At 42.4% G+C, this 15,956-nt stretch overlaps 1 protein-coding gene across 4 annotated transcripts in view; it reads left to right on the top strand.

Moving 5' to 3' along the window:
* Positions 1 to 15,956, top strand: part of STAMBPL1 (STAM binding protein like 1) — a 117,000-nt gene that overhangs the window by 70,174 nt on the left and 30,870 nt on the right. For all 4 annotated transcript variants that reach the window (XM_030203064.1, XM_030203066.1, XM_030203065.1 and 1 more), the window contains 3 exons: positions 754 to 849; positions 7,546 to 7,903; positions 12,624 to 12,748. In XM_030203064.1, the coding sequence (XP_030058924.1) occupies positions 754 to 849; positions 7,546 to 7,903; positions 12,624 to 12,748 (579 nt within the window). The remainder of the gene's footprint in view (positions 1 to 753; positions 850 to 7,545; positions 7,904 to 12,623; positions 12,749 to 15,956) is intronic.

The raw sequence follows: 15,956 nt of genomic DNA, 5'->3' as shown, positions 1-15,956 counted from the left end.
TTTTAAACTCCGCTAAGCTAACTGCCTTTACCATATTCTCTGCCAACGAATTCCAGAGTTTAATTACACGTTGAGTGAAGAAACATTTTCTCCATTTCGTTTTAAATTTACTACTTTGTAGCTTCATTGCATGCCCCCTAGTCCTAGTATTTTTGGAAAGCGTAAACAGACGCTTCACGTCTCCCCGTTCCACTCCACTCATTATTTTATAGACCTCTATTATATCTCCCCTCAGCCATCTTTTCTCCAAGATGAAGAGCCCTGAGTTGAAATATAGTACTTAAGGGTTAAAGGGTGTTTTCAGTGCCTTTACTGCAAGAGTTGGTTTTATTGCTGGCTCCCTGCAGCATAAATCATTCTGAAACATTTTGAAAAACAATTCACATGTTTTTCTGTTTTGACTTATAAGCTTTATTTGTAAAATACATTATGCTTAATTTTATTTATTGCAGTCAACTATAATTGTCAATTGCAGTCAGCTGTACTATACAGTGTGTATTTCTGTAAAGATTTGTATCTTCAAGCCACGTTGAACTTAAACATTGTATGGGGAAATGTAAGATATAAATGTCAAAATACACTTATTTATTTGTCAGTCAAAAAATCATGTGTACAATAGCACTTATCTGAATGTTCTGACTGAAAAGTTGTAGAAGTTTTAAAAACAGTAAAAATCCTAGAAAATTACAAAAATCATAGTTTTCACATCATACTGTCCCTCCCAAAAGCTTAACTGACATATTTTATTTAAAGAAATTGAAGGATGTGGCGTTTCCCCGAACAGATGAATTAAAGAAAGCTCTTTTAAAGAAGTACGAAATGGAATACCAGGAACATATCCAAGGCAAGGTAAGTTTGCAGCTTATTTAGGATTTTGTTCTTATCTAGTTCTTTCCCTCAAAATCTGAACTCATTTCATGAAGCTTTCTTTGTGTGCCTCTCATCACGCAAGTAGCCTCTTGATTTGGGTCTTCTCGTGTATGGCACTAACTTTCCTAACATCTAGGATTATTTTTAATTCTAGGGTAAAGACCTGGTTTTCTTCAGCTTATATTTAGGCAGTTCATGTATTGTTTGGGCCACTACTTTATTGTTGTGAATCACTGCTCGCTGCTGGCAACCTCTAAAACAAGAAGACAGCTTTGAATGGGGGGGGGGGGGCACAAGGGAGGGAGGGAAGGATGCCATTGCACATTAGCGAAGGAGCAAAAAGGAAGGAAGCCTGATGATGGGGGAAGGGGGAGAGGGAAAAAGAAGAAATGCAGGACTGATGGTGAGGGGGGGGGAGGAAGAAAAGCTGGACCAATGGTGGGTGGGTGGAGTGGGAAGAAGGAGGAAAACTGGACCAGTGGGGGGGGGGGGGGCTTGCTGTAGAGAATGAGGGAGAAGGAAAAATGCCGGACCAATGGTGGGTGGTGGAGAGAAGGAGAAAAGCTGGACCAGGGGTGGGGGGAGGGAAATAAGTAATAAAGATGGACCGTTGGTTGGTGGGTGGGGGTAAAAGCTGGACTAATGGTTGGTGGGGTAAAGGAGAAAAGCTGGATCAGTGGTCAATGGGTGGGTGAGGGAGAAGGACAACAGCTGGATCAATGTGTGCAGTGGGTGGGGGAGGAGGAAAAGCAGAAATATTGGACCACTGGTTGGAGTAGAGAGGAGAAATGGGGGATGGGTTGGGGAGAGGGAGGAAGGGAAGGATGCCAATATGCATTAGAGAAGGAGCAAATAGAAAAGAATATTGATCGTGGGGTGGGGGGGGAAGAAGAAATGCAGAACTGATGGTGGGGGAGAGAAAAGCTGGACCAATGGTGGGTGGGGTGGGGAGTAGGAGAAAAACTGGACCAATGGTGGGGGGCTGGCTGGCTGGAGGGAGAGAGAGAGAGAAGGAGAAAAGCTAGATCAATGGTGGGTGGTGGGGAGAAGAAAAGCTGGACCGGGGGGGGGGGGGGGGGGGGGAGAAGGAGCAAAGCTGGACTATTGGTTGGCTGGTGGGTGGGAGAAAAGCTGGATCAGTGATTGGTGGGTGGGGAAGAAGGCGAACAGCTGGAACAAGGGGTGGGGGGGGGGGGAAGAAGGAGAAATGATTGTTTGTTTACTGACTTGAGACGTATGTTTTTACAGACTGTTGTAAGCCACATTGAGCCTGCCCGTGGGTGGGAAATTGTGGGATATAAATGCTGTAAATAAATAAATAAATATTGGACCATTGGCTGCAGAGGAAGAGAAATGTGGACGAAGGGAAGAGAGTGGAATTCTAGATATGAAGTGGGAAAGAGTGGTGAGATACCGGGGAGAGGAGAAGAAAGAGAGAGAGGTGGAGGAGATGCCAACTATGAGAGAAAAGGAAAAGAAAGGGATAAGAAGGAGACGCTGACTATGGAGGGAAGGAAAGAGAAAAAAGAAACTCCATTGTTGGCCAGAAAGGAGAGAAGCTGCACTGTTGAGGTAGGGAATGAAGAGTGGACAGGGAGATGATAGGCTACAAATGTTGGGTTGGGGGGGAGGGAAGATGTTTGGCTACAAGAGTGTTAGGGGTGGAGAGGACAGAGAGGGAAGATGTTGGGCTACAACAGTATGGGGATGAAAGTGCTTCAGTAAAAAATACCCTTGCTTCCTTTTGCCATTGCAGGGCACTACTGCTTCATGCCATCCAGCTTTCCAAAATTTCTGAGGAAAACAATATGGTAACGAATGTGTAAATGTTGAGAAAAACACAGATTAGTCCAAAATTTTGTTGATAAGGTTGAAAATTTGTACTAATGTGGGTCATATTCTTTAATAACATTTTTAAAATTAAATATTTGAATTTTTCTAGTATATGTACATACCAGCTTCCTTTTATTCCACAAATGAAGTACTGTGCATGTAGGGGTAAGTTCAGTTCTCGTCATGGCCCCATCCTCAGTTCCACTTCCGTTTTTGTGTACAAATTAAGCTCTGAATATGCCTGGTCCAGTCAGTTCAGCTCTATGAATGACTGATAACTATTGAGTGTAAAGTTGTATAGATTGTTCAGAGGATCAAAACTCATAAACTCTAATATTTCTGGATAATTATGTTAATGATAATATACTATTTATATGGTATCTTGTGTTTGAAGATCTCTTGAGAACTTTGGGCAAATCTCTTTCAAATTTGCCACGTAGTTAACAAGGAGTTACTCGGTAAATCCCTGCAGATGGAAAAAATTTCTTTCTCAGCAGGGATAGAAAGGGATGATTTCATTTTGCAACACTCGTATGTGCTTTTCTTGTGTACTTTGCACCTGTGGTAAAGCAGGTACAAAGTCTATGGACGTTTTTTTGTTTCCATAGTGTTTGCATCACTTAATTTTAAAGACAAATGCTATAGAATTTCTCTTTGAAAATTAACTTGCTTTCTGTTGATAAAGAGACTCTGGGGACCTGTGGGCTACTCAAGTAGTTCAAAAACGAATCCCCACAATCATCAGATCATATAGTTATTCAGTTAATATTCAAAAACATTTATCAGCATAACTGCTGTTATTGTCCAGATAGTACTGCTGAATACCCTTACACTCTCTCAGTAGTACCTGGATAGCACCGGGTGGTCTGTGATCAGAGCTGGGGTGGAGTTGACTGTTGCCGGTTAGCAGTGATATTCAGTCTAAACAGATAACTATCTGGATAGTTAAGGTAGCAAAAAATGTAATCTGGGTAACTATCCGGATAGCAGGCTGAATTTTTTGCTGTCCCAATACTGTCATTTAATATCCAGATGTACTCGTAATTCAGCCATAGCCATGGTGGTTGGCTTTAAAAAAAAAATAAGTTGCTGTCCAACCTGGCAGAATATCACTACATAGTAACATAGTAGATGACGGCAGAAAGAGACCTGCATGGTCCATCCAGTCTGCCCAACAAGATGAACTCATATGTGCTACTTTTTGTGTATACCGTACCTTGATTTGTACCTGTCCTTTTCAGGGTACAGACCGTATAAGTCTGCCCAGCACTATCCCCGCCTCCCAACCAACACTTGCTGATCAAAATGCAGAATTGAATCAGTGATGGCAGAATATCACTGATTCAATTCTGCATTTTGATCAGCAAGTGTATAACACAGCTCTAATCAAACAAGATCGCCATGCTCAGAGTAATATTTACAGCATCTATCCTGCATCCTTTGGAACAGCTATGTATCCTTCCTTCCAAGCCATATTTTTACCATCCCCCATCACACGTTCTCCACTCACTCCTGTTCCCATCCCCTATTATTTCATCTCTACTCTCACCGCTTTTGCAGTTCGTTGAGAACCACTTTCTCTTTTAGCTTCTGTTCTGCTTACAGTCTAGTATAGAAACCACCCCACACGTCCCTATTTAGCAGGTACTCGGCAATTCCCCATGTTAACATCTAACAATTTCAATTGCATAGCTTCTAACACAGCTCCCTTCTGTTGCCCAGTTGTGGGAAGAAATGGCTCCATCCACTGTAGTAGCATGCATTTCCTGACTATCATTTAATGCTAACCCCACAAACATCCACACTCCCTTATTTCTGCTACTCCTTCTGCTTAGCTCAAAAGAATAAAATGTAGTGTTAGTCTTGCCAGGATCAGAACCTTTGTTTGAAGCATCCTCTATCTACTGCACTGTAGACTATTGGCTGTAGAAAAGCTTTTTCATCCTTAATGTGCAACAGTTGCAGAGCTTTCTGTGATCTGCAATTATTATTATTATTACTAGTAAAAAAGGCCCGTTTCTGACACAAATGAAACAGGCGCTAGCAAGGTTTTCTTCGGAGTATGTATGTTTGGGAGAGTGTATGTGAGAGTGACTGTTTGAGAGTCAGAGTGAAAGAGTGAGTGTGTGAGAGAGAGAGTGAGTCTGGGTGTGAGTGTGTTTGTGAGAGAGTGTGTGTGTGAGAATGAGAGTGTGTGCAAGTGTGTATGTGAGACACAGTGTGATAGAGAGTGTGTGTGTGTGGCCATCCATGCTCCTCTGTCCCCTGCCCCGTCCATTCATCCCTTTCCAGCATTTCCCCTCTTTGCCTGAGGCCTGCCCTGCAATCCATATCCATCCATGGCCATCTGTCCCCTCCATTCATCCCTATCCAGCAATTCCCCTTTCCCTGAGCTCTGCCGTCCCAATCCATGGCCATCCATGTTACTCTGTCACCTGCCCCCTCCATTCATCCCTATCCAGCATTTCCCCTGTCTGCCTGAGGCCTGCCCTGCAATCCATGCTCCTCTGTCCCCTGCCCCCTCCATTCATCCCTTTCCAGCATTTCCCCTCTCTGCCTGAGGCCTGTCCTGCAATCCATATCCATCCATGCCCATCTGTCCCCTTCATTCATCCCTATCCAGCAATTCCCCTTTCCCTGAGCCCTGCCCTCCCAATCCATGGCCATCCATGTTACTCTGTCCCCTGCCCCCTCCATTCATCCCTTTCCAGCATTTCCCCTCTGTGCCTGAGGCCTGCCCTGCAAACCATATACATCCATGCCCATCTGTCCCCTCCATTCATCCGTATCCAGCAATTCCCCTTTCCCTGATCCCTGCCGTCCCAATCCATGGCCATCCATGTTACTCTGTCACCTGCCCCCTCCATTCATCCCTATCCAGCATTCCCCTCTCTGCCTGAGGCCTGCCCTGCAATCCATGCTCCTCTGTCCCCTGCCCCCTCCATTCATCCCTTTCCAGCATTTCCCCTCTGTGCCTGAGGCCTGTCCTGCAATCCATATCCATCCATGCCCATCTGTCCCCTTCATTCATCCCTATCCAGCAATTCCCCTTTCCCTGAGCCCTGCCCTCCCAATCCATGGCCATCCATGTTACTCTGTCTCCTGCCCCCTCCATTCATCCCTTTCCAGCATTTCCCCTCTCTGCCTGAGGCCTGCCCTGCAATCGATATCCATCCATGCCCATCTGTCCCCTCCATTCATCCCTATCCAGCAATTCCCCTTTCCCTGAGCCCTGCCGTCCCAATCCATGGCCATCCATGTTACTCTGTCACCTGCCCCCTCCATTCATCCCTATCCAGCATTTCCCCTCTCTGCCTGAGGCCTGCCCTGCAATCCATATCCATCCATGCCCATCTGTCCCCTCCATTCATCCCTCTCCAGCAATTCCCCTTTCCCTGAGCCCTGCCGTCCCAATCCATGGCCATCCATGTTACTCTGTCACCTGCCCCCTCCATTCATCCCTATCCAGCATTTCCCCTCTCTGCCTGAGGCCTGCCCTGCAATCCATATCCATCCATGCCCATCTGTCCCCTCCATTCATCCCTATCCAGCAATTCCCCTTTCCCTGAGCCCTGCCGTCCCAATCCATGGCCATCCATGTTACTCTGTCACCTGCCCCCTCCATTCATCCCTATCCAGCATTTCCCCTCTCTGCCTGAGGCCTGCCCTGCAATCCATATCCATCCATGCCCATCTGTCCCCTCCATTCATCCCTATCCAGCAATTCCCCTTTCCCTGAGCCCTGCCGTCCCAATCCATGGCCATCCATGTTACTCTGTCACCTGCCCCCTCCATTCATCCCTATCCAGCATTTCCCCTCTCTGCCTGAGGCCTGCCCTGCAATCCATGCTCCTCTGTCCCCTGCCGCCTCCATTCATCCTTTTCCAGCAAGTCCCCTCTCTCCCTTCCATGACCCCCCCCTCGCATCCATGCTCCTCTCTCTCCCATGTCCCAGCCTGGCCCGCCCTCTTCTCCTCCCCCCCTTCGCATCCATGCCCCCCCCCCCTTCGCATCCATGCATCGGGTTTTTTTTTTTTTCTTCTTTTAAAATGTACCTCCGTGGCGGTTCCGGCAGCGAAGCGTCAGGGAAGGAGGCGGCGCTCCCGACGTCTAGGTTTCCCTTCGCTGTGTTCCGCCTTCTTTTGACGTCATCCTTGACATCAGAAGAAGGCGGAACACAGCGAAGGGAAGGCTAGACGCCGAGAGCGCCGCCTCCTTCCCTGACGCTTCGCTGTCCTTGACGTCAGAAGAAGGCGGAACACAGCGAAGGGAAGGCTAGACGCCGAGAGCGCCGCCTCCTTCCCTGACGCTTCGCTGCCGAGCGATGCGATTGGTTGAGTGTCATTGCTCCGCCCTCGACGTCATCACGTTTGACGCGTGGGCGGGGCAGACACAATGGGATCTCACCCCCTTCACTTTTGGCTAAAAGAGGCTTCATGGAACGTTGGAGGTGCGTTTTATATAGAGAGATTATTATTAATTAGATTTGTACCCCGCGCTTTCCCACACAATGCAGGCTCAATGCGGCTTACATAGTAATTTGAAATACAAAGTACATCAGTCACTTGTTGCTACTATTTGGGTTTCTGCCAGGTACTTGTGACCTGGATTGGCCACTGTTGGAAACTGGATACTGGGCTATATGGACCATTGGTCGGACCCAGTATGGCTATTCTTATGTTCTTATATTCACTTTAAAATGTGCATTTTTACTGACTTTCCTAATGAGATCTATACCGATCTTCAATTAGCCACCAATAAAATGGCCAGTTTATCTATAGGTTAGACGCTGTCTGATGTGATTTGTGTTTTATGAACCTCTCCTCTTCCAAACTTTTCTAGAACAAACTGCAGGCTGAATACCTAAAGAAATTTGAGCAACAGCAAATGATCGAAGAAGAAAAGAAGCGAATTGCACAGATGCGGCAGCAGCAAATTGAAACGCAACAGTTCGACTACTTTGAAGATCAGCTCAGGAAGCAAGATTTAGCCCGTGATCAGATGGACGTTAAAGGGCATTTGAAGGCATCTGAGCAGGTTGACGAGAACATATTGCCCTGTTTTTCCATGCCTAAAAATACCACCTTGTCTAACGTAATCTCCGATCAAGTCCTTAAGAGTGATGCAACTATATATGCTGGACAGTCTCCTCCAGTAAACAGAGCTTTAAAGCCTGCAGCCACTTTAAGTGCCATACAGAGTAAGTTCAGTTCTTCTGCAATGCTCTGGTCCTTCCTTCAAAGCGCCATTTTAGTGAAACTGCATGCATCTTTTTCATTGTACTTTTCTAAGTGGGTGTGTATGTATTTGCTTGGTGTCCTGCTGAAAGACTTCCTGAGTGATAAATGCCATTTTATAAAGATGTGAGCCTTGAGTTGGAAATAGTTATATTTGCTGGATTTAACATGTTAGTGCCTATAGACAAGACCTTTCTGTGAAAAGTATATCAAGGTTGTTTACAAAAGAAAATAAAGCACATAAAAAGTAATAAAGCAAACTAACAACAAAGAGTCAGGGTTTTCACCAACTTCTAGTGGTGATCAGCCATGTGCTGTTTGCTTGCTGTCATGGCATGGAGAAAAGTCCAAGAAAACAGGGCAGTCTATCTGCAAGATCCAAGACGGCGACACAAAAAGCAGAACAGATGAAGAAATTTATATGAAGATGAATTTATTCAACCAACAATGCCAGACACAGGCTATGTTTTGCCCACACATGGGCTGCCTCAGGGGCTATAAACACAATCATATTAACAGTACGCATATTAATACATATTTAAATAATATAGTAAAAGAATGAGTTAAACCATGAATAAAATCCATATAAATAAAAATATGAATATACAAATACATCTAAACCATAACATACAGCAACACAAAGATATGGAAAAAAAACTTATATATAAAATCAAGCCTGCTCAGGATTTTCACAGTGAATGCGCATGATGAGGTACGTCTGCTTTCAGTAGAAGCAGTACATTATTATTATTATTATTATTTGTTGCATTTGTATCCCACATGATCCCACCTCTTTGCAGGCTCAATGTGGCTTACATGCATATTTGTTCTGGAAATCCTGAAAATAGAAAGGTTTGTAATTCTGACTCTGGCTTGGGGATCTCTTGGGACAATGCAGACAGCTTCCATGGGCGTGAGCGCACAGTCACAGAGAGGTCTACATGCAAATTTGTGGCTGCACAATGCAGAAAGAGGTTTTAAGCAAAAGTTAATCTGCATGGTAGGCATCGATGCACAGCATATTAAGATGAATGCTAATGAAGCAATTAGTTTTTCTGCCATAGTGCAGAGAAGTACACAGAAGATTTTTAAACAAACACACTGCGAGAAATTTACCTCCACATCTGAAGAGGCATTGAAGAGTTAGTCGAGAGGTTTTAGTCCCTGTTTTTAATTTTTGATGTGAGCATAACAAGTGCCTGAATAGGAGGTGACAGGTCTGAGCAGAAAAAAATGATATCTATGCATGGACTGGAATGTTCTGCGCATAAATTTTATGCACAAGAAATCTTTGACGCTCATTGTGCATCCTTCTATGTACGGCCAAGGATGTGTGAGAAGAGGAAGAACTATTTGCCAAGGCACTCTTCAACCTATTTATTAAACCATGGCAAAGGTTCACTGTTAATGGAGATTTTTAGTGTTGGCTGGTTTAGGTAAAAATTCAGGGTATGTTAACGCGCATTGTTGAGCCAAATTTTTAAGTATAAAGTTCTGGAAGTATGATTACCAGATTGATATTTGGTAAGCCACGATTCCAAAGTGCCACACCACTCTGTGAACAATTGCACTGGCTTCCTATCAAAGAACGCATTTCTTTCAAAATCTGCACCTTAGTCCATAAGATTATCTATGGAGTAGTCCCAGATTACATGATTGACCTAATCAATCTCCCAATTAGAAATAGTACCAGTTCATCACGGTCTTACCTGAATCTCCATTGCCCAAATTGCAAAGGACTAAAATACAAGACAACCCATGCGTCCAACTTCTCATACATAGGCACGCACCTGTGGAACACATTGCCACAAGAGGCGAAAACAATTGATTACCTAAAATTCAGAAAGTCATTAAAGACTCACCTATTCGGAAGGGCATATCCAAATGACCCAACTTAAATGACTCAACCCTGCAACACCTCACTATTAAAGATCGTATTGGACATTAATGACCTCTTTTACCTCAACCCAACTTGATTGAATCTTATCTTCCCTTCCATTTTGTACCTATCCCGTACCGGATTTGGCGAATGCCTTCACGGTATTATGTAAGCCACATTGAGCCTGCAAATATGTGGGAAAATGTGGGATACAAATGTAACAAATAAATAAGTCTAAAGTCTGTAGAATAACATTGAGGACATGCACAGATGTATGCTGACCATCTTATTTTGCTCAGAAATGTATATAGTGCTAGCTGCCCTTGCTGTAGATCCTTGTGCACATGCATCCAGCAGGCTTTCCCTGATAGCACACAAGTTCTGCATCCTTCAAATATGCATATGATTAGTTTACTCCATCGAAGTGGAGTATTTTCTTGGTAAGTTTGTGGTACAAGCCATGGACTCAGCCAATGGTACTCGGCTGTACTGCGTGGCTTTCTGAAACAAAGTGAAACCAATGTAAAACCACCTGGTTACGACAGATTAGGTGAACAAAGTTGTTTTTAAATCTGTGCATAGATTGTTACACAAAGTTCAGAAATGTATGACCAGTAGCAGTATTTTATAACTTGAGGGAGAGGGACCTTTAGATTTCTGAATTGATAGATATGTAAAAGGGTCAGCAAAGAAGTTGTGGCTAATCATTTTTAATTGGACTAACCTGATACGTTTGTGACTAGTGTTATCCTTCTGAGAGCTGTATCATTTTCATCAGGTCAGAGCAGAATGACCTAAAAATGAAGTAATTCTCCAAAAAGCTGGTTGCAAATGTAGTTAGTCCAATCAGATATAGTCTACTACTTGTTTGTTGATATGTTGGTTTATTTGCATGTTTAGTAATACACAACTGCACTGCTAATACCAAAGGAGATGCACTGAACCTGACCTATCCTATTTTAATAAGATTCTCAGGAATGTTGAAGACTGAAATAAGTGCTAGGGATATCACTAGCATGCATTCGGTTCGTCAACATAACCTTAAAAATGTTTAGTGCAAATTAAATTGATTATTGATTTAGTGCATGCACTGTTGATTAGTGTGCATTGTTTTTAACATCTTAATTTTTTAAAGATAATTGTATGAAATGATATAAAAAAGTTAAGAAATTAAGGAAAAAAAACCCAAAAGAAAAAAAATATTCTGCATATTTCTAGTACTCCCTTTCCTGTATGCTGAATGCAAACTGGAGGGGAGGGTTTTGGTGAGTTTAAACCCATGTTAGTCATGTTGTTGGCTGCCAGGTTTAGTTTACAGACTAAAACAAAAGTGATCAGCTTGCAGCTAACCCCAATTTAATATATCATTTCCCCCCAAATTAATCTAACAGGAGCATGTTGAGATGTCTATTTAAACAAGTATGCTTTTCTATTTAAACCTAAATTACTTTTGTTGCAAGTGTGAGGTTTTCCATTTAGGGGCAAATTTATTAGATGTTTACATGGGTAAAACCAATGTTTTGTGCACAGATATAGGAATTTATAAAATTTATCCATGGTATATGCTTTAGAAGCATTTTTATGGAGGGGGCCTAGGTATGTATTTTATACAATATGGGCTAGATTCTATATATGGTGCCTGAAAATTCCGCACAGAAAAAAATACACCTAGGCGTATTCTATAAAATAAGACCTATATATTTTTTTTTTTTAATTTTTTTATTTATGAGTTTCAAAATACACATTCATATAAAAATAAATGTCAGAAAATCAGGAAATACAATAAAAAAAAAGAAAAATTAACATACTCCTTCACTATCATTTTATAGAGTATGCTTAAATTTCTGCATGGTATATAGAACACACCTTGCACCTTTCCACGCGACCAAATTTAGTCACGACCATTTATACCATGTTTGACTCGTCGTAAATCCCGATGCCTAAATTAGGCGTAGAGCAGATGTATTCTATAACAGTGCGCATAGATTTTAGAAGCGCCCTCACCCCACCCATGGCCAGGCCCCATTTTCTACTATGCAACTTAGAATTTAAGTGCACCACATTACAGAATATGCTTAGCGAGTTATATGTATAAATCTTAATGCCAATTAGTGCTGATAAATGCTTGTTAGCATCTAATTAACAGGCTGATTAGCTAGTTTACCAATTAAGTTACGCGCATTGTTATAGAATATGCATCGATTTCCATGCTGAAATTAAGGCGCCATATAGAGAATTCCAGGGTATAAAATAAAATAGGAAAGGTTTGCATGCCGTGAAGCAGATGGAACAGTATGGGGAGGTAGTTAGTGACAGTTATGCGCATATGTCCCCTATATATAACAGGTATAATGCACAAGTTAGGAGATAAAATTGCCCTTATAGCACCCATTTTAGTAAGACACATAGGCCCTAATGTGTCTATGTAAATACCACATGTAAACCTGCAGCCATGGGTGTTTATGCCTACTCAGGACCAGGTGTAAATATTAGCATGTAAAGTATGCTTGTATGCATGTAAATTGTGACTCCTCCCAGAATATGCGTACATCAGGTTGCGTGGAAGTACGTGCCACCTTATCACCATGTGTCTTGTGACTTATGTACCACTTGAGGTAATTCTGTAAAAGTCCTTATATGCACACAGAGTTTGTAAATTACTCCCCCTTCCCTCTTACTACCTCAGCCTATCCTAACATCCTCATCCCCTTCTTTCTCTGCAACTATTTTTTTTCCTTCTATCTGCTGGAAACAAACTGCCATTGACTTCATGTGCTCGATCCTTTTTTTATTTTAAAAAATAGATCAGATGATTGAGGGGCTCCGAAGCGTAGTGTTGCCAAGGGATCTGTCTCACAAGTTTCTGCTACTGGCAGATGCAAACACAGCACGCGAAATAGAGACCTGTGGCATTCTCTGCGGAAAGCTGGTAGGGGCTAAACCTTTATTTCTAACAATGCTAAAACAAATCTGGATATGCATTCTAAATAAGCTTTCATCAAACAGCTTTGGCAGGCTTGTTAAGATAGGTATGAAATTATGGTCCTCAGTTTGTCCTGTCAGATCACTACACAGTGCTAATTTTTTAGTAAGTCATAGTCAGCAAGTTCTCTTGTACAGCTATCAGCGTACAATTGATATATGTTATGGATCCTATACTTTCTGCAAAATCCTTTTGTCATCATAATTATTTAATACTGGAAAACCAGAAACATGAGCTACAATAAATAACGTCAGTGGACTCTTAAATTTTGAAGTTTAGCATACGATACTCTCAGATTTTGTGCCTCCTGAGTGATTAACTTTCAATCTTCAGTGGTACTCGGCTGTTTTTGGGTGGAAGGTAACTTACAATATGAAACAGCTTGTGAATGTTATAGGTCAGTTTGTAGAGTAAAATTCTCATCTCCTCTGCTTGCTTCTCTGCTTTTAGTAAAGATTCAGAAATGTGGCAAGTCCAGTATAGGTATAATATTTATAAATCAACAAACCACCCAAACTTTGGGGGGGGGGGGGGGGGAGAGGAAAACTCAACATGCTGAGTGTCAATGGAGAAAAAAACCTCTGTGACAAATACAAAGAAAACAGGCGAAACCCAGGCTGGCTTTCTTTTTTGCATGAGTGTCCTCCCCTGATGAAGCTTTCAGTGAAACGGGGCACCTATTGGGAATGGCTAAAATGCCTTTTGCTCTTCAGCACATAATGCCTTCAGCCTTATAATCACTGGATTTCTCTATATGTGCTCTCTAAGGATTTTTTAGCATGTTATTAAGTCTTAATTTAGGGCCTCTTTTACTAAGCCGCACTAGCGATTCCCGGTGCGGCAAATGAGAGGAAGGAAACCCATTCAGTTCCTATGGGCTTCCTCTCATTTGCCACATTAATTTCTAGGACGGCTTAGTAAAAGCAGTCCTTAGTGTTTTGCTATTATTCCATTGAAGTGATTTGTGGACACTGGTAATATAGGTATTTTGAGCCCTATATATCTTTTGTAAATAATGTAATTTTCTGACCTATGATGGTGATTTATTATTTTTTTTTTAATTCAGGGTGTAAGTTCCCCTTTTTTTTCTCTGTATTTGTCACCAAGGACGTTTCTCCATGGACACTGTGCAGGTGGAGTCCCCCCCCCCCCCCCTTTTGTTTTTTTACACAGTTTGGTTAGTTTATTGATTTGGATCATTTTTCCCTCTTTCCCAGTACAAGGCTTTTGTTTAGTGCATATAATATTTATAAATTAATTTTATTTTACATGCAGAAAATAGCTGTCAAATTTGGATGGGCTTATAAAAGATATATAAAGTAGGCAGCATAAAAGATAGCTCCTACTTTTATGAGATCTGTTATTTGGTGTTTAGGTGGCACCAGAGTGTATGGATGTACTTTTATAAAACACTTATACATGTAGAAAACATTCATGCATGTGTATCTGTCTTGAAGCAGCTATAAATTTGTGCGAGAGCATTTGTGTACAGTTGTTCTGGGATCCAATCCATTTTATAAAGGCACTTAAGTGCTTGCAGTCTCAATAGACAAGGAGAGCAAATGCAGGCACACTTTCTGGTGACATCATCTAATGTAGCCACAGTGCCCAGAGCTCTCCTCCAGCATGATTTTTTTTGTTTGTGTCTTTGTTTTTGCTTTTAGCGAATTTGTGCAGGGATTCCCTCCTTTCTCTCAGGAGCATACGGTGATTGTCTGTCTACTCGATCTGCTGGCCAGAACCAGACGCGGCTCTCCTGCCTTCTGTCACAAAGCAGATTTTTAAACAATCTGCTTTACCAAAACCATGATGATCTGCCAACACAAACCTCTGTCAATTTGACTTGGTTCCCAGCAGCACTTTGTCAGTGCTACTGCTGAAAATGGCAACTTTTGCTGTGTCTACCCCAGCATGGCTTGTTTTGGTTTTCTCGAGGGTAGCATTGTCGGCTGAGTCCCTGGGAGCAGTTCCTTTCTCAGGACCAGTGATTTCTATCAGGACTTTTATTTTTCCAGATTTCTAGCAGCCAAAACTTATCGTTTCATTGTGTGAATGTGAAACAATGAGGCCCACTGAGGATTGTCAGAACTCGCAGTCTGCAGCCCTTTGCTAAATCCACAGGAGATTACCCTCCAGTCCCAGGAAATGCAAGCACAGGCAGACAACTGGGAGAACCATTTTAACAAGGACTCCTCAACAAGTCTGGCACATTTAGGTTCGCAAATCAGTGCAGATGTAGTTAAATATCCTCTGAGACAGGAACTTTGTGAGAATGTGTTTTAAAAAAAATCTTGATTTACCAGCTTTTTATGCTTACCCAAACGGTGCACAAGTAACAAAAAGTAGCACTGAGACATTTTTCATTTTGTATTTAGTTACAAAACTGATAGGATAAACATGATATTGATTCTTACAGATTTTAACAATTTTTATTGATGACAAGTCCACCAATAGAAGTATACAAAGAATCCAATCGCAGAACATACATAAAGACCAAGAAGAAAAACGTACAAATGGTCATCATGCTTTTTACAGTCCCCCCCCCTTCCTACTCACTCGACCAGTTTAAAGCATCTGTTAGTGATGACAACCCTAACCCCAAAGAAATAAGAGAACGCCAAATGGTTAGTTAGATATCTTCAACAAAATAAACAAGAAAATTACCCCCATCCCATTCCCAAAAGGTCCCCCCCTCCCAACCCTCCCCCCCCCCCCCCCGGGAATCTCCCTCAATTGAGACATAACTATAAAGGGGAAGAGAGAGCTCTATTTCTTCTGACTCTCCCCTTCCTACAGAAAGAAAATGAGCATTCCTAGCAGCCCCCACCCACCAAAATCCACCCAAACTTCACCCATATCCCATATACATCCCCCCCCCCCCGTCCCCATGGGAGTAAACTAGAAAGGTAAAGCAAAACTGGGGAAAAACAGAAACACCACTTCAGGTGTCACAGAAGTAGGGATCAGGCTTCATGTTCGAGGAGAGAGGTGCTGTACAAAAGGCTCCCAAACCAACCAAAAGCATTTCCTTTGCTTCACTGTGAGACAGGCAGAATGAGCCTCCCAGGTTAATAATAACCAGACCACAGTACGCCAGTGCCACAGATTGGCGGTATCCCTCAAGCACCCTGTTTGCAAGACACATTTCACACCC

The sequence above is a fragment of the Microcaecilia unicolor genome, chromosome 5 (assembly GCF_901765095.1).
Source record: "Microcaecilia unicolor chromosome 5, aMicUni1.1, whole genome shotgun sequence".
In the NCBI taxonomy this organism is placed as follows: Eukaryota; Metazoa; Chordata; class Amphibia; order Gymnophiona; family Siphonopidae; genus Microcaecilia; species Microcaecilia unicolor.
This window is presented reverse-complemented; position numbering and strand designations above follow the sequence as displayed.